Source organism: Dendrobates tinctorius, unplaced genomic scaffold, assembly GCF_039654945.1.
Source record: "Dendrobates tinctorius isolate UK_male_01 unplaced genomic scaffold, ASM3965494v1 ptg000181l, whole genome shotgun sequence".
NCBI lineage: Eukaryota > Metazoa > Chordata > Amphibia > Anura > Dendrobatidae > Dendrobates > Dendrobates tinctorius.
The window spans coordinates 2409800-2433627 of NW_027361848.1; the positions used below are offsets into that span (position 1 = coordinate 2409800).

Below are 23828 nucleotides of genomic sequence, written 5' to 3' on the forward strand. Positions count from 1 at the left end.
CACTGAGGCGTAACTGAGTGAGGGTCACCACAGAGAGAGAACCTGAAAGCAGTCAATATCACACTGAGAATCTGCCTGTCTGCAAATGCTCATCTGTAAGGAATAGGCCGACCCGTTTACCTCACAACTGTATATAGATATAGCTACCAGTTTACCACCAGTAAAATCAGTTCTAGATACAAGCTGCCTCTGTCATCTCTGGGGAAATATCTACATATAGTCGGTCAGCTCATTGCATTTTTGTTGAGTTTGTCACCAACATTGAACTGAACTTACTCTACTGTTTGATCTGATTTAAAAGAGAAAAATTCCCCGACAGTGTATCAATCATCCAAACAGATTCTGCTATGCTGTATATATGTATTTTTTAAGTAAAAGTACGTTCAATCACTCATGATATTAAAAAGATGTACCATATGTACTTTAAGTGTCCTCTTAGTGATCAAGACAAAAGCTGGGTCCCTCATGTGATATGCTGAAGTTGTTCAAATGGTCTTCATGACTGGTTGAATATGAGGAAAATGGCTATGCCGTTTGCTGTTCCCATGATTTGGAGAGAAGTCACAAATCATAGTGATAAATGCTACTTTTCTTTTCTCAAACTGAAGGGCTTTTCTACAAAGAACAAACATAAGATTAATTACCCTGAACTTGAATCTGCGATTAGGCCAGTTCCACAAGGTGGTACCTTGCCAGTTCCTGAACCACCGTTGTTTTGATTGGATGAAAATGAAGTAGAATATGAAGACTATGGAGGTGAAGCTACTGGCAAAGACATGGAGACCTCAAGTCAAGATGAGTATGTACCTGATAGAGCAGCCAGGCAGCCAGAACTCTTTACTCAAAATGAATTAAATGATCTCATAAGAGACTTTTCATTGTCAAAAGATAAAGCTGAACTTCTTGCATCTAGGTTGAAACAAAGGAATCTTCTTCATGATTATGTCAAAGTGTGTTATTACTGAAACACAAGTAACACTTTAACACAATTTTTCACAGTTTATGAACCAATGGTGTACTGTAACAATGTGAATGGCCTCTTTGAAGAACTGAATCAAGAGTACCATATATACTTGAGTGTAAGGCGAGATTTTCAGCCCATTTTTTTGGGCTGAAAGTCCCCCTCTCAGCTTATACTCGAGTCATATATGCCATGGGGTCAGCAGGGGAGGGGGAGTGGGGGTGTCAGATCATACTTACCCCTTCTTGGCACGTCTCTGCAACCCCCCTGCTTCTCCCAAGGTCTCTGGCACCTGTGTCCAGCGGTCACGTGGTACCACTCATTAAAGTCATGAATATGCGCATATTCATGACTTTAATTAGCGGTACCACGTGACCGCTGAAGGAAGAGCTGCCGGTGACCATGGGAGAAGCAGGGGCTGCAGAGACTGCGCCAGGAGGGGGTAAGTATATGCGATGTTCAACTGTCCCCGTTTCACCGCTATGCGCCGCTCTGTCCTCCACATCCTCTGTCTGTGACGTTAAGGTCAGAGGGCGTGATGACGTAGTTAGTGCGTGCCACGCCCTCTGCCTGATCAGTCACTGACAGAGGGACCTGGAAGACAGAGCGGCGCATGGCGGAGGAATGGGAACAGGTGAATATCTCAGGTGCCGGGGCCTGAGCCAGCGGTGACACCACCACCTGTCCCCCATAGTGCGCCGGTGTCCCCGCCTGCTCAGGACACCGGCACCTGGCCCCCAGCAACGAGAGGTGAGTATGTCTTTTTTTTTCTTTGCAGAAGCATATGGGGCCATAAGCTTTATAGAGCAGCATATGGGGCATAATCTATGGAGCATGTTATGGGGCAGCATATGGGGCATAATCTATGGAGCATCTTATGGGGCAGCATATAGGGAACAATCTATGGAGCATCTTATGGGACAGCATATGGGGCATAATCTATGGAGCAGTATATGGAGCATAATCTATGGAGAATCTTATGGGGCAGCTTATGGGGCATAATCTATGGAGCACCTTATGGGTCATAACTATGGAGCATCTTATGGGGACATAACCTTTATGGAGCAGCATATGGGGCATAATCTATGGAGCATCTTATGGGGCAGCATATGGGGCATAATCTATGGAACATTTTATGGGGCCATAACCTTTATGGAGCAGCATATAGGGCATATTATTCTATCCAGCATCTTATGGGGCCATTATTAACCTTTGTGCAGCATTATATGGGGTGTATTTTGTATGGAGCATCTTATGGGGCCATCATGAACTGTATGGAGCATTATATGGGGCTCCTGATTCAATATGTATATTCAAAAACAATTAACCTACTGATGTCTCAATTAATTTTACTTTTATTGGTATCTATTTTTATTTTTTAAATTTACCAGTAGCTGCTGCATTTTCCACCCTAGGCTTATACTCAAGTCAATAAGTTTTCCCAGTTTTTTGTGGCAAAATTAGGGGGGTCAGCTTATACGCGGGTCGGCTTATACTTGAGTATATACAGTATTTTGTTGCAAAGAAGTTTGAAAACAATGTTGCTTCACAATGGAAATATGAAGCAATCAATCCCTATTGCTCACTCATGTCATCTAAAGGAAAATTATGAAAATCTGTCAGTTGTTTTGGATGCTATACAATATAAGTATCATCAATGGATTATCTGTGGAGATTTGAAAGTGATTGGTCTGCTAATGAGAATGCAAGGAGGTTTCACAAAATATTGCTGCTTCTTCTGTTTATGGGACAGTAGAAATACAGTAAAGCATTATGTTCGTCATGATTGGGGACAGAGAAACATCTATGCTCCAGGTAGAGACAATGTTCAGCCTAGTCCTTTAGTTGCTCCAACAAAAATCTTTCTTCCTCCACTACATATGAAGTTGGGATTGCTTAAAAACTTTGTGAAAACCATGGCAAAGACAAAGTCACAAGGGTACCTGTTTGTTAGAGAATCCCCACATGTATTCAGGCTGTCTAGCAGCCGCAAATCATGCAGCTATGGGGACTCAGACATAATTTAGTAGCACACCCAAGATACTCGGAGAACACCCGAGTATGTTCGGAAAACTCGAGTAACGATTACACTCGGTCATCACTAATAAGGAATTGAGATTTTGGAAAAGCTTCAACTGAATCTGTGAAAACTTCATAATAAAAAAATCTCAAGAATATGTTGAAGGTGTTGAGGAACTGTTAAATGCATAACAGTGTCTTGGATGTTACATGTCCTGGAAAATGCACTTTTTGCATTCGCATTTAGATTTCTTCCCTCAAAACTTTGGGGATATAAGCAATGAACAAGGCAAGCTGTTTCACCAGAACATTAAAGTAATGAATCACCGCTACCAAGGTTTTTGGAATGACTTAATAACGGCAGATTACTGTTGGATGTTATATAGGGACAACCCTGAAAAATCGTATCAACAACAGTCTTATGTCAAGCACTTTTAAATTCTGCTCATATTTTGGTTTCTATTTGCATTTTAAATTATTTTGGTTCAATAAAAACTGTTTTGTAAGATGAAGCATTTTTTTTTGTATGCAGATTACTTCACCAGTATAATTCCTATACCTTATAATAATTGATGCTGTTTCATGGAAATTATACGTGCTACAGAAAAACTATATATATTTTTTAACCCCTTAGCGACCGTCGATACGCCTTTTAATGGCCGTAGTTAAGGAAAAAGTGTATAGCGCCCCCAGAGTCAGAATTTCTCCGGGGTCTTGGCTGCCTGGGGTAGCCGAGACCCCAGAGAACATGATTCGGGTTGGTTTTTAACGACCCCTTTCACGATCGCCGTTATTAGCGGTATAACGGAGACCGCAAAAAAAAGTCAGATTTTCCATTCAATTTCTCTCTCCTCTGATGTGATCGCGCAGTGTGACTGCCGAGATCTGTCGGCCGGCACCTGGCAACAATAGGGAGATTTTTCCTATTGGTTCATTTTGATCAGTGTGATAGACAATATCACAGTGATCAAAATAAAAAAATAGTAAAACAACCCCCCCTTTAACATCCCCTTAGTTTGGGAAAAATAATAAAATAAAGAAAATGTATTTATTTCCATTTTCCCATTAGTGTTAGAGTTGGGCTAAAGTTAGAGTTGGGGTTAAATTTAGGGTTAGGGTTGGGGCTAAAGTTACGGTTAAGGCTAGGGTTGGGATTAGGGTTAGGGTTGAGATTATGGGTAGGGTTGGGATTAAGGTTAGGGTTGAATTAGAGTTAAGGTTGAGATTAGGGTTAGGGTTGGGATTAGTGTTAGGGGTGTGTTAGGGTTAGGTTTGTGGTTAAGGTTATGGTTATGGTTGGGATTAGGGTTAGGGGAGTGTTGGGGTCAGGGATGTGGTTAGGGTTATGGCTAGGGTTGGGGTTAGGGTTGGGATTAGGGTTAGGGTTGGGGTTAGAGGTTGGGATTAGTGTTAGGGGTGTGTTAGGGTTAGGTTTGTGTTTAGGGTTCTGGTTAGGGTTCGGATTAGGTTTAGGGTTTTGGTTAGAGTTATGGTTAAGTTTGGGATTAGGGTTGGGATTAGGGTTGGGATTAGGGTTAGGGGTGTGTTGGGATTACGTTTGTGGTTAGGGTTATGGTTAGGGTTGGGATTAGGTTTAGGGTTGTGGTTAGTGTTATGGTTAGGGTTAGGATTAGGGTTAAGCTTGGGATTAGGGTTAGGGTTGGGATTAGGGTTAGGGTTATTGTTAAGGTTATGGTTAGGAAGAGAGTTAGAGGTGTGTTGGGGTTAGGGTTATAGTTAAGTTTGGGATTAGGGTTAGGGATGTGTTGGGGTTAGGGTTGGAGTTAGAATTGGGGAGTTTCCATTGTTTAGGTACATCAGGGGGTCTCCAAACGTGACATGGCGCCACCATTGATTCCAGGCAATTTTGCGTTCAAAAATTCAAACGGTGCTCCCTCCCTTCTGAGCCCTGCCATGCGCCCAAATAGTGGTTTACCCCCACATATCGGGCATCAACGTACTCAGGACAAATTGCAAAACAACATTGGGCATCTAATTTCTCCTGTTACCCTTGGGAAAACAAAAAATTGGGGGCTAAAAAATCATTTTTGTGGAAAAAAAAAAGATTTTTTATTTTCACAGCTCTGCGTTATAATCTTATGTGAAGCACTTGGGTTTCAAAGTGCACACCACACATCTAGATAAGCTCCTTTGGGGGTCTTATCTAATCCATTCCAAAATGGCTTCACTTGTGGGGTTTTTCTACTGTTTAGGCACATCAGGAGCTCTGCAAATGCAACATGACGCCCGCAGAACATTCCATCAAAGTCTGAATTCCAAAACAGCACTCCTTCCCTTCCGAGCTTCACCATGCGCCCAAACAGTGGTCCCCCACATATGGGGTATCAGAGTACTCAGGACAAATTGCACAACAACTTTTAGGGTCTAATTTCTCCTGTTACCCTTAGGAAAATAAAAATCATTTTGTTGAAAAAATATGGTATTTTATTTTCACTGCTCTACATTATAAACTTCTGTGAAGCATTTGGGGGTTAAAAGTGCTCACCACACATCTAGATAAGTTCCTTGAGAGGTCTAGTTTCCCAAATGGTGTCACTTGTGGGGAGTTTCCACTGTTTAGGCACATCAGGGGCTCTCCAAACGCGACATGGTGTCCGATCTCAATACCAACCAATTCTGCATTGAAAAAGTCAAACGGCGCTCCTTCTCTTCCGAGCTCTGCCGTGGACCCAAACAGTGGTTTACCCCCACATATGGAGTATCGGCGTATTCAGGAGAAATTGCACAACAAATTTTGTGGTTTATTTTCTCTTTTTACTTTTGTGAAAATAAAAAAAAATTGGTTCTGAAGTAAAATGTTTGTAAAAAAAAGTTGCAAATTGTCTCTTCAGAGAGGAAGAGGACTAGAACTCTAGGCCACCTATTGGAAGTAGCAATCCTAAAAGTCAATGTCGACCCTTTAACATGTCAGTTACATGACAGGATAAAAAACAAACCAGAATCTCAATTTGCAGACACTCTGTTTCGGGGTACTGCCCCTCATCAGTGCAAAGTGTAATTCATGTAACTAAGGCTCGTTAAAGGGTTGACATTGACTTTTAGGATTGCTACTTCCAATAGTTGGCACTAGAGTTCTAGTCCTCTTCCTCTCTGAAGAGACAATTTGCATATTTCCCAGAGTTGCATTGCGGCTTTAAGTCTCCTCATCTCGGCATGCTTAGCATGTCATTCTCCACAAGGAGAAATGATACTTCTTGGATATAAAAAAAGTTAAATGTTATTTTTCCCCTTCCACATTGCTTCAGTTCCTGTGAAGCACGTAAAGGGTTAATAAACTTCTTCACTGTGATTTTGAGCACTTGAGGGGTGCAGTTTTTAGAATGGTGTCACTTCTGGGTATTTTCTGTCATGTATTGTCATGTCAATGTTATTTATTAAATATTTGGTGTGACATATCTCTCTGATTAGGGCATGAAAATTAAAAGCTTGAAAATTGCAAAGTTTTAATTTTTTTGCCAGATTTCCATTTTTTTCATAAATAAACGCAAGTCATATCAAATAAATTTTACCACTACCATGAAGTACAATATTTCATGAAAAAATAATCTCAGAATCAGTAATAACCTCATGTAGTGACAGTGGTCAGAATTGTAAAAATTGGCCTGGTCATTATTACCCTAGTGACAGAGCCAATTTGCAGCTTAATGACCAAGCCAATTTTTACAATTCTGACCAATTTATGAGGTTATAACTCTGGAACGCTTTAACGAATCCCACTGATTCTGAGACTGTTTTTTCATGACATATTGTTCTTCATGTTAGCGGTAAAATGTGCTACAAAATTGAGCTTATCTAGATGTGTGGTGAGCACTTTGGACCCCCTAGTGCTTCACAGAAGTTTATAGCATAGTCTTTTCACCCCCAAATTTTTACTTTTACAAGGGTAATGGGAGAAATTGGATCACAAAAGTTGTTATACAATTTGTTTGAGTATGCTGATACCCCATATGTTGGGGGGAACCACTGTTTGGGTGCATGGCAGAGCTCGGAAGGGAAGGAGCGCCGTTTTGGAATGCAGACTTTGATGGAATGGTCTGTGGGCATCATGTTGCATTTGCAGAGCCCCTGATGTGCCTAAACCCCCCACAAGTGACTCCATTTTGGAAACTAGACCCCCCAAGGAGCATATCTAGATGTGTGGTGAGAACTTTGAACCCACAAGTGCTTCACAGAAGTTTATAACGCAAAGCCGTGAAAGTAAAACATTTTTTTCCTCAAAAATGATTTTTAGCCCCCAATTTTTTATTTTCCCAAGGGTAACAGGAGAAATTAGACCACTAAAGTTGTTATGCGATTTGTCCTGAGTACGCTGATGCCCCATATGTGGGGGTAAACCACTGTTTGGGAGCATGGCAGAGCTCAGAAGGTAGGGAGCACCATTTGACTTTTTGAATGCAAAATTTGCTGGAATCAATGTTAGCGCCATGTCACGTTTGGAGACTCCCTGATGTACCTAAACAGTGGAAGCCCCCCAATTCTAACTCCAACCCTAACACTCCCCTAACCCTAATCCCAACCCTGATCACAACCCTAACCCCAACATAACTATAACGCTAACCACAACCATAACCCCAACACACCCCTAACCCTAATCCCAACCATAACCCTAACCCTAATCCTAACCCTAGCCCAAACTTTAGTCCAACTCAATTTAGCCTAACTCTAATTCTCATGGAAAAATGGAAATAAATATATTTTCTTTATTCATTATTTTTCCCTAACTAAAGGGGTTATAAAAGGGGGTTTATTTACTATTTTTTTATTTTCATCTCTGTGATAGTGTCTATCACACTGACCAAAAAATGAACCAATAGGAAAAATCTTCCTATTGTTGCCAGGTGCTGGCCAGCAGATCTCGACGGGCGCACTGCACATGCGTCTGCCATTTTCTTACTGGAAGAAGATGACGGCACCCGTGGGGGGAAGCCAGGAGACACAGGGACACCGTCAGGTACCGGGGGGGATCCTATTTCTCTCTCCTCTGATGTGCGATCATATTGACACCAGGGTTGTGTCACAGAATTTTATACCATTGGACAGTGAAGAAAAAATACATTTTTATCAACATTTAGTTTTAGCCCCAGATTTTACATTTTCACACAAGAAGTGGGTAAAAATGGCACCCTATATGTGGCTGTACAGTACTACTTAGCCATAGGGAGAGACTCAGGAGGAATGAAGTGCTATTTGCCTCCTGGAGCGCAGATCTTCCTAGAACAGTTTGCAGACTCCATAATACATAGCCTCTAATTGCTGGAAGAGCAGAATCCCCCCTCATGTGACCCCATTTTGGAAGCTATACCCACTGAGGAATTTATTTACAGGTGTAGTGACGATTTTTACTCCATGGACATTTTCCAGAAACCAGCAGCAATGGATGTTGCCAAGTGAAAATTGCAAACTGCCGTTGTAGTGACCAGTACGCTGTAGTGACCAGTCCCTAGCAAGAAAGGAAAAGGAGTAGCAGCATGCCACACAAAGAAAAATTACATATAATGTTTATTAGAAAAGTTACCATAAAATCAAATTAGACATGGTATGTAAAAACATAATACATAGAAGTGGAGGAGACATGAAGGTAGGCTTTGGATGGGTTCAGAGTCAACATTGCAACCTGGGAAAGCTGGGTTAATGAGTGTTGCATGTACAAACATGAACAGGATGTGGAGAATGGATACTCATGAGGGCAGGATGGGAGACCATATGGCTGTAGCCAGGAATGAGATACATGGGGCCAGGATGGGGGATAATATTACCATAAGGGCTAATTAAGGGATATTATTATGGCAGTGATGTATTTTATTTTTTTGAGGATGCTGTTTTAAAGGGAATCTGTCACCCTTTTTTTGCCCTATTGGCTGCCGGCATAGACATCGGGGGCTTATCTACAGCATTCTGTAATGCTGTAGATAAGCCCCCGATGTAACCTGAGAGTGAAGAAAAACACATTATATTATACTCACCGAGGTGGACGGTCCGGTCCGATGCCTCCCTTCATGCGATGATGTCCTCTTCTCCCATCCTGTAATGTCTCCGGCGCAGGTGCATTGCTCTGCCCTGTTGAGGGCAGAGCAGAATTCTGCAGTGTGAACGCGCCAGACCTCTCCCGACGCCTGCGCACTGCAGGACTCTGCTCCGCCCTCAACAGGGCAGGGCAGAGCAGTGCGCCTGCGCCGGAGCCACTACAGGACGGGAAGAAGAGGACGTCATCGCATGAAGAAGGGAGGCACCGGACGGGACGGCGACACCCATCGGACCGGACCACCCACCTCGGTGAGTATAATATGACGTGTTTTTCTTCTCTTTCAGGTTACATCAGAGGCTTATCTACAGCATTACAGAATACTGTAGATAGGCCCCCGATGTCTATGCCGGCAGCTGAAAGGCCAAAAAAAGGGTGACAGATTCCCTTTAAATGGGAGAGCAGTCCTGTTACTGTGCATAGCGACACTATGTCGCCTTTCTTTCTTCATCTGGTGTAGTGTAGAAGTTGGGAAAAAAATTAAGTAATGTGTTCTGCAAGCGGTGCTCAAGAAAACTGTTATTTCCTGCAGAGACGAGCCCTGGCTGGAAGAAGTGATGTCGGTCTGTGCTGGATGAAATATGAAAAGTGAAGATGAAGGACTTCACCTAGAGATGTCACTGGTGAGTCAGTGTTTTACCTGTACACTGACACTATACTCTATATACAGAGTTCCTGTGTACAATGTCACCAGTGATCACTGCATTACCTTTGCACTGACACTATAAACAGAGCTCCTGTGTATAATGTCACTGGTGATCACTGTATTACCTTTACACTGACACTATATACAGAGCTCATGTATATAACATGTGTATAATGTCACAGGTGATCACTGTATTACCTGTACACAGACACTGCATACTAAGCACAGCTCTCCTGTGTATAATGGCACTTATGGTGATAATATTGTTTTTTTATTAATGATCAGTATTGTAGTATTCAGTCACTATGTGGTGGTATTATGTGGTCTGGTCATGGGTGGTGGTGTTTGTTCCTTGTATGTGGTATTATTGGTCACCGTGTGGTGGTAATATGTGATCTGGACATGGTGCTGTGGTATTTGTCCCTTTCAATGAGATATTATTCTTCATTTTAAAAATTGAAAAATAAATAAAAATATACCTAAATTTTATTGGATATTTTAACAAATGTTTAATAGGTTAGAGTAGAGTAGGGCCCAGCCAAAAGAGTCTACCTTGTTGTGGTGGCAGATTAAAATAAAATCTTTTGGCCAAAACAAGAGCTGCTGGCTATATGTGTGATCTAGTGATGGGAACTGTTAATGTGTGATTGGTGAGAAGTGGAGTTTTCCAAGAGTGCGGTGGGACTGTGGACAGTTCGAGGGGTGGACGCAGGGCTGGAGTGGAGCCTGGGTGGAGTCTTAAAGGGGCCCTGAAAATTTTGTCAGTATGGGGCTACAAAATCCCTAGTGGCAGCCCTGATGCTGTAATAGTGAGGGGTGTCTTTTATTGCATACTCTGTTTTGGGGTTATGATTTTCGTTAATCTACAGTAATATTATCCATAATGGATCATAAAAAATGGTTTACGGTCAGAAAATGTCACGACACAGCTGTCGGGTGACCAGGGACCAGGGGCTCTTTCCCTGTCCCTAACACTAGGGGGCACCCTAGCTTGCCCTACTTCCCAGGATACTTCTGAAGGTGAAGTTGCCGGGGCCTTCACCCTTGCTTTATCTCCTGAGTTAAACCTCTGTCTGTTCTCTTCCCCCACCCAGGGAAGAGAGGCGCAGGGAAGTACACCAACCCGACAAACAAGGCAACACAAACAAGGGCTAACAGAAAACTCCAGGCATAGAAAATATTCACTCACATACAACAGTGGAATGCAGCAGGGTGTGGAGGTAGAGGAATAAACCAAAATAGAGAAGGATAGCTAGTTACTACACATACAGTACAAACCAAGCAACAGTCACCGATTACTCCTCCAACTCTCCTTCTCATATGAACTCCTCTCTCTCCATTAGCCATGCAGCGAATGCTTGCTCTGACAAGGATTTTGCATCAGAACACAGATTATAAAGGGGAAAGGAGTGGCTAACCGAGCTCAGCCGTGAGCACAGGGGATTTCCAACATGGCTGATTAACTCCTGTTCTGCCAGAAGAAATAAACACTTTTAAAATGAAGGAGAAGTGCTTCTTCTCAGCGCTGGAGTAGGGGCAATCAGATGCTGCGGTCTTCTGGCTCCACACTGGCACGGTAACCCCATGACAATATGTCAATAAAAACTTTTAAATATAAATGTAATCCCCGCACTCTGCAGAATAGCACAGTGGGTCAAAGTTAATATTTGGCATATGATTCATGCATTACAAGATGGTTATAAATAATTGTGCACATTAACAGATTATTATAAGATCATATTTCCTTACCTTGGGACAGGGTGGCAATTTGTAATGTTAATTGCTTGTTTTGGTTGTCCTTTATTTTTTTTCTGATGATTCACAATGCCTTTATCAAACATAAGGTGTAGTCGAAAACTTAGAAACTTAATAACTGCAAATAGGATGGTGGTAGATACACAGTAAAGGCATATTGTAAATTTTGTAGATGGTAAGCCCTGTGGAAATAGTAAGTAATAAGTCTGTCACTGATTCTTATTATATTTTTCATAACATTAAATAAACATTAAAGATTCATTATAGATAAATCACTAGATTATGACCAGGGCAGGATTTAGACAAAATGTGGCCCTGGGCAAAATTCAAAGTAGGGCCCCCAATCCTGAAATATTCCACCAACAACACTGTTAGGCCCCCTTCACATGTCCATACAAAACACGTACGTGTTACACCGATATTGGTGTCACCAGTGTTTCCAATCAGTGTGTCGTCCGTGTGCCATCCGTGTTTTCCGGTATGGATACTGGAAATGAAATTACAAAGCTTCTCATATACTTTCCATGTTAAACACAAACGGTACACGTATGGCACACGGACGGCTTATGGACGGCTCACGTACAGCACATGGACGGCTCACAGACGGCTCATGTACGGCACACGGAAGGCTCACGGACAACATGTTTACACGGACCTATACACTTGTATTTCCCCTTGTCATCTGTGCATGATACCTGGTTGTATGAAGAAGACCATATAGTCACATAATAGAAAACATTAGCTGATTTGCTGTCTTTTTCTACATCGTACCTCACAAACGGCAGAATAAAAAGCGATTAAAAAAAAGTCCAACATGTCCCCCAACCTACTCTGCTAAATCCCCTCTGGCTCCATGGCTGATGGTTCGGGGTCCCTAATTATTTATTATTATTAATAAATAATTATTAATTATTATTCACTTTGCAGCTATAATATAAGGTGAAGCCACAAGACCCCTGCAGCCCAGTGCTAAGACTGGCAGAGACCTCCAGAGCCACAAGACCACTGCAGCCCAGTGCTAAGACTGGTAGAGACCACCAGAGCCACAAGACCACTGCAGCCAGAGGTAAGACTGTTAAAGCTAAGGTGAAACGCGCGTTGGGCACAGCGATCTGCGCGGTAAGCAGTCCTCACCGGCATTATTCATCTGTTCACATCCTCATTCATGCACTAGTCACTTTAACTTACCTGTATTCGTTATGGTTGAATTGTGCTGGTGTCTATACCCACTTTAGGCTATGCGCACACGGTGCAGAATCTGCTGTGGAATTTTCCGCGCAGATTTTACTAAATCAGCAGGTAAAATGACCTGCATTTTTCCTGCGGATTTAGTTAATTTTTTTATGTGGTTTTACTGCATGTTTTGTGCGGTTTTCCCCTGTTGTTTTCCACCTGTGGATTTCTAGAATGGAGCAGGTGGAAAACTGCAGCAAAACCGCCCAAAAGAAGTGACATGCTGCATTTTTCAATCCGCTGCGGATCCGAAGTAGAATCCACACTGTGTGCACATAGCCTTAAACTACCAGGCTGGTTTCCTTTTTGCACTTTGATCCTATATCAATTTAGACCTTTCTGCAGCTTTCAACACGGTTGACCACCATCTTCTACTCTCTAGGCTCCAGTCACTCGGCATTAAGGACACTGCTCTCTCCTGGTTCTCTTCCTATCTTTCTAACCGCGCCTTCAGTGTTTTGCTCGCTGGCTACACTTCATCTCCTCTTCCTCTCACTGTTGGGGTACCTCAGGGCTCAGTCCTTGACCCCCTTCTCTTTGTAGGGAAGTGGACTGACCTATGGACCTGTCTGCAGTAGGAAGGGGGATGTACAATGTGCCATAAAAGTGCTTGACGTGGACTGCTGTATATGTAAGTGGGAAGACAGCTGGAGACAGTAGAGGATGGTAAGATACTGGGTTTGGCCACTAGGGGGAGACCAAGAACAACAGGCAAATAAGACTGTGTAGTACTGTAGCTTGGCCTCAAGATGGAAGCAGGGAGCAGTGAGGAAAGGGCTTAACAACAGCTTAGGCCTGTTTCACACTTCAGTTTTTTGTGTCAGTTAAAATCCGCCAAAAAGGCGGAAAGCGGATCCGTTTCTAACTGATGTGAACTGATGCCACCGGATCCGTTTCTTTGACGGATCCGCCGAATGAAGAATTTTAAAGGAACCGCTGTCCGGGAAGGAGAGAGAGAATTTTTTTTTTCTCTGTCCTCCAGAAATGATTTCAGGGTTAAATTTCCGCTTGACTTCATTCCTCCGGGCATGCGCTCTATAAAAATGCAGATCCTGCAGTACAAAAAAAGTTACATGGTCCGTCCAAGCATCTCGGCGGATGCAAAAAAATTGACGGATCCGCAAAAAAACAGATCCAACGGATCGCCATCCGTCACGATCTGCCGGTAATGCAAGTCAATGGTGAAAAAAACGGATCCGCCAAAAAAAATGGCGGATCCTTTTTTTTGCATAAACGGCGGATTTTGACTGATGGTCAAAAACGGAAGTGTGAAACAGGCCTTAGGGCTACAAAACCACAGAGTCATGGGGGGCAGAGTTACAGGACCTCAAGAGGGAATTTCCCGGGGAGGGGAATAATTAGTGGTAGAGAGTTCCAGAAGCATTCCAGTCCAGGAGGAGGAGCTCAGGAGAAGAAGAGACGGAAGGGAGAGATGGACAGAAGAGGAAGCTTCGGAAGGGACTGAGGAGAAAGACGGTCAGGGGGGTGGCCCTGACAGGAGAGCCGCGGACAGAGAAAGCCCTGGGGGTACCAGACAGATGGACTCGGGCAGGGGAAGCACTGTGGCAGTGGGCCTAATGGCAGCCACAGTGAAAGAACCGCGAGTGACGTCACTGTAAGAGGAAAGAGAAAAAAAGTGAAAGGTACCCGTGCCTGTGCATGGAAGGTGTCGCGCAGCTGCTGTGTGGTGCTGCGTGCAGCAGCTGTGTGGTGCTGCAGTCGTCGAGAGGACGGCCAATAATGAGGACCTGTTGAACGCACATGAGTCTCTGTCTCAAGTCTGTTTGTGGCAGGGAAAAAGGGACCACCCCCCAGTCGGCACACGTACCTACAATTGGCGTAGTCGGCAGGATCATTCCTGCCAATACACCAACTTCAGCGGTAATTCTGCACTGAAGATCCAAAAGACCCAAGCTGAATGGGTTGAAGATTTATCCTTGTGGATTACAAAAACTGGACTGTGTTCGGGGATTGTTGGCTTTAATCAGAAGGATCCGGAGTGGAAAAGGACTTTGCAGGATGGCTGTGGCATACAAGCGCCTGAAAGAATCGCAGGAGTTTGCTGCCAAACTGGACTCTCAGGGGCCGTGCCGAACCCACCCCTGGGAGCGGTTTGCATCTGATGACAGCCGCCCCCTGGACACTGAAAGATGGGTGGAGGGGCCGACCAATGCCCCACCCAAGAATGGGAGTGGCCCTGGCGGAGAGGCTGGGTTCAGCTGCTTGGCGCCATTGAGCTTCTGGACATCAGACGAGATGCGACACTGCAGCTGCCGTGGCCTCGGACGCCTGGAATGGAGGTGGCATCAGGAGATAGAGGCCCGTTGAGAGACCTGCCCCTGGGAGCCACTATCGGTACCCTGGACACCTACCAGGAAAGAGGAATGACCCCGAACCCTGCTGGAACGGTGGCTGGAAGAATCACCACGGAGTCTCCCCGCAGAACCATCAGGCCTGGAGGTGGGCCCTGCCGGACGGCAGGGTGAAGAACATCAACTGCTAGAGGAGATGCGGGATGGCCTGTCAGGAGCCGCGGTGCTGGGGAAGGTGAGCATTCCCCCGGCCCAGCCAGTGGCACCGCAGGAAGTTCCTGCCCCCACGCCCTGTGCACGAGACAGGCCCCAGGGCCCCGACACTGGCCCTTGGCCCCCCTCTCGGCCTCCCGCTCTCCAGCGACCCCAGCTCCTGATGACTCCGCGGCCCCTGCAGGGCCGACCAACGCCCCCACCAACGAACCCGAGCCGCCCCACCTAGCAGCGCTCCGTCCCACGTCGCCGGTGCGGAACAGACCCGACGCCACCCTTGCCGCGCTCCACATCCCAGCAACAGCCTATCCATCGAGACCTGCAGCCACCTCGGCCCCGCTCCAGACCGCCGCGATGGCCGAGCCACCAGCCTCCGAGCTTTCTCATCGACACCTGCGGCCGCCGCTGCCCCATCCTCGGCCTCGGCTGCGGCCTACTCGCCGGAGCCCGCGGCCGCCTTGGTACCAGCTGCGGCCTATGGGTCGGCCCCCACGGCCACCTCTGCCCTGTCCTTGGTACCGGCTGCGGTCTATTCACCGGGACCCTCGGCTGCCTCCGCCCTACACCCGGTTCCGGCTGCGGCTGGCCTGCCGGTGTCTGTGGCTGCCTCTGCCCTGCTCCCAGGTCCGGCTGCGGCCCACTTGTCTGGCTCCACGGCCTATACCGGGACTTCTGTCTGGGTCGCTGATGTCATCGCACAGGAGAAGGCCAAAGAGCAGGAGGTCTGGGCGCTGCTGCACGAAAAGGGGGAGGCAGCCATGTCTGTCCCTTGATCTACCGGCCAGCTTGTATATACCAACGCAGAGAAAGGCTACGGGTTTATTTGGGATGTGGAGACCGGCCACAAGGTATATTTAAACATGACCTCCATCAAACATGGGTGGGCCCTGCAGATGGGAGACCGGGTCTCCTACTACAAGGAATACTGCTCTCGCGGTTATTATGCCGTGGCGGTCATTGCCTACCCCGAGGGATATGAGCCCCCATAAAGGAGAGGAGGACTCCTGGGTCCCAGACATCAAGGACCCTCGGGGCCCAGGGTAGATAAAGCATCCCGGAGATTTCACGGCTGTGGGGTCCCCGGCTGTTGGCGAAACATCGGCCGTCAGGAGATGGCCCAGAGCATCACTAAAAAAACAGACTACCGGGACTGCTGTGCGCCGTTGCACAGCCTGGGGACAGTTCTACGTCCTCTTGGGGTAAAAATACTCCCACTTCTGACACGGCGGGGATGCATGGGGATGCTCTCCTCAAAGGAAGGGGGAGCGCCAATGTTTTTGTTTGCTTAAAAGTGTTGAGAGTAAAGAAAGTTTAAGGTGACAGACGTATTAAAAGTAGTATTGTTGAAATTATGTATAGTTGGTGTAAAATGTAGAAAAAATAAGAGAATGTTCAACAGGTCCTGGGTACTGGAGTAAGGAAAATGCTGACCATGACTGATTTAAACTGAAGGGACAAGAAAGAGACAGCGGTCCATAGATCAGTTCCTGAGTACTACAAACACCCCAAAATGAAAGAGGAAAGCTTGCGGTGACCTGGTAGGCCAGAGCCTCAGTCATTGCACTCCAAAAATGCAAAATGATGCTGAAAGTGAGAAATGTGAGAGGTACGCACCCATTGAGAAATCCGGGTGGTCCTATCCCAACCAGAAAGAAATTGTCAGAGGAGTATGCACCGGCGAGTAGCCATAAGCTTCCCGGAGCATGACGGCCCCCGGTCTTGTTTGGCTCCCCGTGTATCAAGGGCTTTGCCTAACGACCGGTCAGACAAAAGAAGGCGGGGAAGCTTCAGAAAGGAAATGAGGGGGACGAGATTGTCGAAGATGACAATGGTAAAAGGAAGGGGGGTGGTAGGGAAGTGGACTGACCAATGGACCTGTCTGCAGTAGGAAGGGGGAAGTGTTATGATTGGGTCACCGAGGAGGAAAACAAAATCAAGCTAAGCCACAGAAAACCAGAGAGGTTGCTAGCTAAGTGGATTGCAGACCCCTGATCCTAACCACACAACTAGCAGTAGCTGTGGAGCATACCTACAATGATTCTAGATGCCTTGTCACAGATGGAGGACTAAGTAAGCCTAAAGCAAGAAAAGGGGAAATCTAAACTGCCCCGGAGCAGACCCCAAAGGAATAGACAGCCCCCACACAGGTATTGACGGTGAGACAAGAAATCACAAACACAGGTAGGAAAATAGGCCGAGCAAACGATGGGGCCCACACTAACTAGAAAGGACAGGAAAGGAAAGATACTGTCTGCAATCATGCCAAAAAACCCTGCAAAAATATCCAACACTTCTGATAGCAAAAAAAAACCTGAAGTCACTAGACTTCACCCACTATATCAGCACTCTGGCATATTCTGAGAACAGAGCAAAAAGAGGCCAATCTAATAAGGGACAAAAAGCAAACTGGCACATACAGTGACATAAGAATGGAAATTCAGCACAGCCCCAGCCGGGGCTGGCTGGCCACACAAAAACTGAGTAGACCAAAGCAAATCAAATGTGAACAATAGCAGAGAACACTTAGCTTGAGAGGGCAGGAACTGAACTGGAAACTAGAACCTCAGGAGGCAGGAAAAAATCACCAGCATGGGAAGAGGGAGTCGGCTGTCTTAAATCCAGTCAGAGACTCCAGAGGTCCAATCCTCGTCCTCATTATCAGGTGGCAGGTCTCTGTTAATTAGATCAGCTTCACTACCTCCTGCCACCACCAGAGGGAGCCCGGAAAGAGAACTCACGACTCCTCTGTCAACACAACCAGCCTGTCTAGGATTCAAGCGTTTGGCTGACTCAAGATAAATCAAATTTTTGTGATCGGTGAGGACCACAACTTGATGTCTAGCTCCCTCCAACCAATGTCTCCACTCTTCAAATGCCCATTTCATGGCCAACAATTCCCGATTCCCCACGTCATAGTTACGTTCAGATGGGGAGAATTTCGAGAAAAGAAGGCACAGGGATTCATTTAAGAAGTCACAGGATCTTTCTGGGACAAAACAGCTCCTGCACCAATCTCAGAAGCATCCACCTCCACCTGAAATGGAAGTGAGACATCAGGTTGCCGTAAAACCGGAGCAGAAGTGAATCTCCGCTTAAGCTCCTCAAATACCGAGACAGCCTCTGGAGACCAATTCAGCACATCAGCGCCCTTCTTGGTCAGATCAGTCAGTGGTTTGACAATGCCAGAAAAATTGCCTATAAATTTACGATAGAAATTAGCAAAACCCGAAAACTTCTAGAGAGCCTTCAAAGAAGTGGGCTGAACCAAATCATAAATGGCCTGTACCTTGGCCGGGTCCATTTCAATAGTCGACGGAGACTAAATAAATCCCAAAAATGAAATCCTCTGTACACCAAAGAGGCATTTCGATCCCTTAACATACAGGGAATTCTCCCTCAAAATCGAGAACACAGTCCGGACATGTTCCACATAACAATCCCAATCACTGGAAAAGATCAAAATATCTTCCAGATAGATGATCAAAAACGTATTCACAAAGTCCCGGAAAATATCATTCATAAAGGATTGGAAGACAGAAGGGGCATTAGTGAGCCCAAAAGGCATCACCAGGTACTCAAAATGTCCCTCCGGAGTAATAAACGCCGTCCTCCATTCATCCCCGTGCTTGATGCGAATAAGATTATACGCCCCCTGAGGTCAAGCTTAGTAAACCAGCAGGCACTTTTAACTCTGGAGAATAAATCAGAAATCAGGGGTAACGGGTACTGATATTTAACCGTCATTTTGTTAAGGGAACGATATTCAATACAAGGCCTTAGTGAACCATCTTTCTTGGTCACAAAAAAAAAAAACAGCACCTAAGGGTGAAGAGGATAGTCTAATATGACCCTTCTCCAACGGCTCCTTAATATAAGATCGCATAGCATCATGTTCGGGTACTGATAAGTTGAAAAGCCGACCCTTGGGAAATTTACACCCAGGCATCAACTCAATTGCACAGTCATAACTCCTATGAGGAGGCAAAGACACAGACTTACTCTCACTAAATACATCAGAAAAATCAGCCAAATAATCAGGAATATTATGAGACTGAGGAGAGGTGGAGAAAACAGGAGTGTCCCTAAGAACACACTGACAACCCCAACTCACCACAGACAGAATTCCAATCCAAAACTGGATTATGAGCTTGCAACCAGGGAAAAACCAGAACAATAGTATCATGCAAATTGTGCAGCACCAAAAATTTACAATTTTCTTGGTGGTCTGGGGCGACCCGCATAATCACCTGGGCCCAAAACTGAGTTTTATTCTCCACCAAAGGAGTAGCATCAATACCCCTCAAAGGAATAGGCGTCCGCAGAGGTATCATGGGAAAACCACAATGTTTAGCAAAGTCCAAATCCATCAGATTCAAAGCTGCTCCTGAATCTACAAAAGCCTTAGCGGAAAATGTGGATAAGGACCAGATCAGAGTAATTGCCAAAAGAAACTTAGGTTGTACACTGCCCACAGCAAATGTGTGTGCAAAACGTTTCTCTCATTTAGGGCAGACAGAAATAGTATGAGAGGCGTCTCCACAGAAAAAACACAGCTTATTACGCCTTCTAAACTCCTGATGTTGCGCCCTAGACAAAAGCCTATCACATTGCATAGGTTCAGACATTTGTTCAAAAGGTGGCAATGCCTCTCTTGTAGTTTTACGTTCACGTAAACGCCGATCAACTTGAATGGCTAATGACATAGAATCATCAAGACCAGAGGGAACAGGAAATACCACCATAACATCTTTTACGTTCTCTGATAAACCCTTCCGAACGAGAGCTGCCAATGCACCATCATTCCATGTAGTAAGGACCGCCCACTTTCAGAATTTCTGAGAGTATAATTCTGCAGAATCCTGACCCTGGTTCAATGCCAATAGGGCTTTCTCAGCTTGATCCATAGCATTGGGTTCATCATACAACAACCCCAAGGCTTGAAAAAATGAATCCACATTAGTCAGAATAGGGTTTTCAGGTGTCAGAGAAAAAGCCCAATCCTTGGGATCGCCAAGCAGCAAGGAGATGACAATTTTAACCTGCTGCACAGAGCTCCCTGATGAGATAGGCTTCAAGGCAAGAAATAATTTACAATTATTCTTAAAATTCAAAAACTTAGACCAATCCCCAGAAACCACATCAGGAGTAGGGATTTTTGGTGCAACAGCATGTGACTGAGCAAGATAGGCGGAAATACCCCACACTTCAGCAGCGAGCTGCTCCACACGATCAGACAATTGCTTAATCTCCATTAAAGAAAAAATCCTCCTACGGCCCCAGAGAAAAAGGGGAAAAAATACATCTAAAAAAAAATACTGACACTTTTTTTTTTTACAATTCTTTCCTGCTTTTGAGTACCCTAGAATCTGAGGAAAGGCTGGTGATTCTGTTATGATTGGGTTACCGAGGAGGAAAACAAAATCAAGCTAAGTCACAGAAAACCAGAGAGGTTGGTAACTAAGCAAATTGCAGACCCCTGATCCTAACCACACAACTATCAGTAGCCGTGGAGCGTACCTACGATGATTCTAGACGCCTCGTCACAGCCGGAGGACTAAGTAAGTCTAAAGCAAGAAAAGGGGAATCTAAACTGCCCCGGAGCAGATCCCAAAGGAATAGACAGCCCCCACACATGTATTGACGGTGAGACAAGATGAAAACACAAACACAGGTAGGAAAATAGGCTGAGCAAATGATGGGGCCCTCACTAACTAGAAAGGACAGGAAAGGAAAGATACTGTCTGCAATCACGCCAAAAAACCCTGCAAAAATGTCCAACACTTCTGATAGCAAAAAAAACCCTGAAGTTACTAGACTTCACCCACTATATCAGCACTCTGGCATATTCTGAGAACAGAGCAAAAAGAGGCCAATCTAATAAGGGACAAAAAGCAAACTGGCACATACAGTGACATAAGAATGGAAATTCAGCACAGCCCCAGCCGGGGCTGCCTGGCCAAACAAAAACTGAATAGACCAAAGCAAATCAAATGTGAACAATAGCAGAGAACACTTAGCTTGAGAAGGCAGGAACTGAACTGGAAACTAGAACCTCAGGAGGCAGGAAAAATCACCAGCATGGGAAGAGGGAGTTGGCTGTCTTAAATCCAGTCAGAGACTCCAGATGTCCAATCCTCATCCTCATTATCAGGTGACAGGTCTCTGTTAATTAGATCAGCTTCATTACCTCCTGCCATCACCAGAGGGAGCCCAGAAAGAGAACTCACGAATCCTCTGTCAACACAACCAGCTCCCTCACCAGAACCAGAGGCAGACCAGAAAATGAGTTCACAACAGGGATGTACAAAGTGCCATAAAAGTGCTTGATGTGGACTGCTGTATATGTAAGTGGGAAGACAGCTGGAGACAGTAGAGGATGGTAAGATACTGGGTTTGGCCACTAGGGGGAGACAAAGAACAGCAGGCAAATAAGACAGTGTAGTACTGTAGTTTGGCCACAAGATGGAAGCAGGGAGCAGTGAGGAAAGGGTTTAACAACAGCTTAGGGCTACGAAACCGCAGAGTCATGGGGGGCAGATTTACAGGAGCTCTAGAGGGAAATTCCCAGGGAGGGGAATAAATAGTGGTAGAGAATTCCAGAAGCAGGCCAGTCTAGGAGGAGGAGCTCAGGAGAAGAAGTGATGGAAGGGAGAAATGGACAGAAGAGGAAGCTTTGGAAGGGACTGAGGAAAAAGACGGTCAGGGGGGTGGCTGTTGTGAATTCACTTTCTGGCCTACCTCTGGTTACTACTGAAGGTAGTGGAGCTGGTCAAATTGACAGAGGGGTTGCGAGTTCTCTTTCTGGGCTCCCTCTGGTGGCTACTGGAGGTAATGGAGCTGATCTGATTAACAGAGGCTTGCCACCTGATAATGAGGATGACGATTGGAGATCTGGGGTTTCAGACTGAATTTAAGACAGCCGACTCCCTCTATCCCTGCTGGTGATTTTTTCCTGCCTCCTGAGGTCTTAGTTTCCAGCTCAGTCCCTGCATGCTCAGCTAAGTGTTCTTTTGCTATTCTGTTCACATTTGATCTGGTTTTGTCTATTTCAGTTTTGTGTGGGTCAGCCAGCTCCGGCTGGGGCTGTGCTTAATCAACATCCATATGTTACTGTTTGTGCCAGTTTGTTTTTGTCCCTTAATATATTGGCCTCTTTTTGCTCTGCTTTCAGAATATACCAGAGTGCTGATATAGTGGGCAAAGTCATGCGACTTCAGTATTTTTGCATCAGACGTGTTGGCCTTTTTTTGCAGGGTTTTTCGCGTGATTGCAGACAGTGTCTTTCCTTTCCTGTCCTGTCTAGTCAGTGTGGGCCCCATCGTTTGCTCAGTCTATTTTCCTACCTGCGTCTGTGTTTTCATCTTGTCTCATTGACAATATATGTTTGGGGGCTATCTATTCCTTTGGGGTCTGCTCTGGGGCAGTTTAGATTCCCCTTTTCTTGTTTTAGGCTTACTTAGTCATTCACCTTTTACCTTTCTTGCTTTAGGCTTAGTTAGCTCTCCTGCTGTGCCGAGGCATCTAGGATCATCGTAGGCACACTCCACGGCTCCTGCTAGTTGTGTGGATAGGATCAGGGGTCTGCAATCCACTTAGTTACCAACCTCTCTGGTTTTCCGTGGCTTAGCTTGGGCTTGCTCTCCTTCTCGGTGACCCAATCATAACAGGTGGCCCTGACAAGAGAGCCACGGACAGAGAAAGCCCTGGGGCTACCAGATGGATGGACTCGGGCAGGGGAAGCACTGTGGCCATGGACCTAATGGCAGCCACAGTGAAAGAACCGCGAGTGACGTCACTGTAAGAGGAAAGAGAAGAAAAGTGAAAGGTACCCGGGCCTGTGTCATGCAGCTGCTGTGTGGTGCTGCATGCAGCTGCTGTGTGGTGCTGCGGTCGTCGAGAGGACGGCCAATAAAGAGGACCCGTTGAATGCACATCAGTCTCTGTCTCAAGTCTGTTTGTGGCGGTGAAAAAGGGACAACCCCCCAGTCGGCACACGTAACTATATCTTCTCTCTCTACACGGCCCCAATTGGACAGACCATGAGCAGATTTGCCTTTCAGTACCATCTTTATGCTGATGACACACAACTATACACGTCATCCCCTGACTTTACCCCCGCTGTAATACAGAATGCCAGTGACTGTCTGTCCGCAGTCTCCAACATCATGTCCGCTCTATATCTGAAACTCAATCTTTCCAAAACTGAACTTCTACTCCCGCCGTCTATCAACTTCCCTAAATCTGACATTTCCCTCTACGTGGGTGGCACCATAATAACACCCTGGCAGCAGGCGCGCTGTCTGGGTGTTATGTTTGACACCAATCTCTCTTTCACCTCCCATATACAATCTCTTGCCCGCTCTTGCCACTTACACCTAAAGAACATCTCTAGAATCCACCCTTTTCTCACTGTGGAAACAACAAAAACCCTCACTGTTGCCCTGATCCACTCCCGCCTGGACTATTGTAATGCTCTATTAATTTGCCTCCCCATCACTCGACTTTCCCCTCTCCAGTCCATCCTTAATGCTGCAGCCAGGGTCATCCATCTGGCTAATCAGTACTTGGACGAGTCCGCTCTTCACCAGTCGTTACATTGGCTGCCCATTCATTATAGGATCCAATTCAAAATACTTGTTCTCGCCC

General features: G+C 45.5%; 1 protein-coding gene across 1 annotated transcript in view; it reads right to left on the reverse strand.

Moving 5' to 3' along the window:
• Positions 1-23828, reverse strand: part of LOC141054931 (pecanex-like protein 2) — a 2173030-nt gene that overhangs the window by 2103606 nt on the left and 45596 nt on the right. The window contains exon 2 of the mRNA XM_073551818.1: positions 11419-11606. Within this exon, the coding sequence (XP_073407919.1) occupies positions 11419-11606 (188 nt within the window). The remainder of the gene's footprint in view (positions 1-11418; positions 11607-23828) is intronic.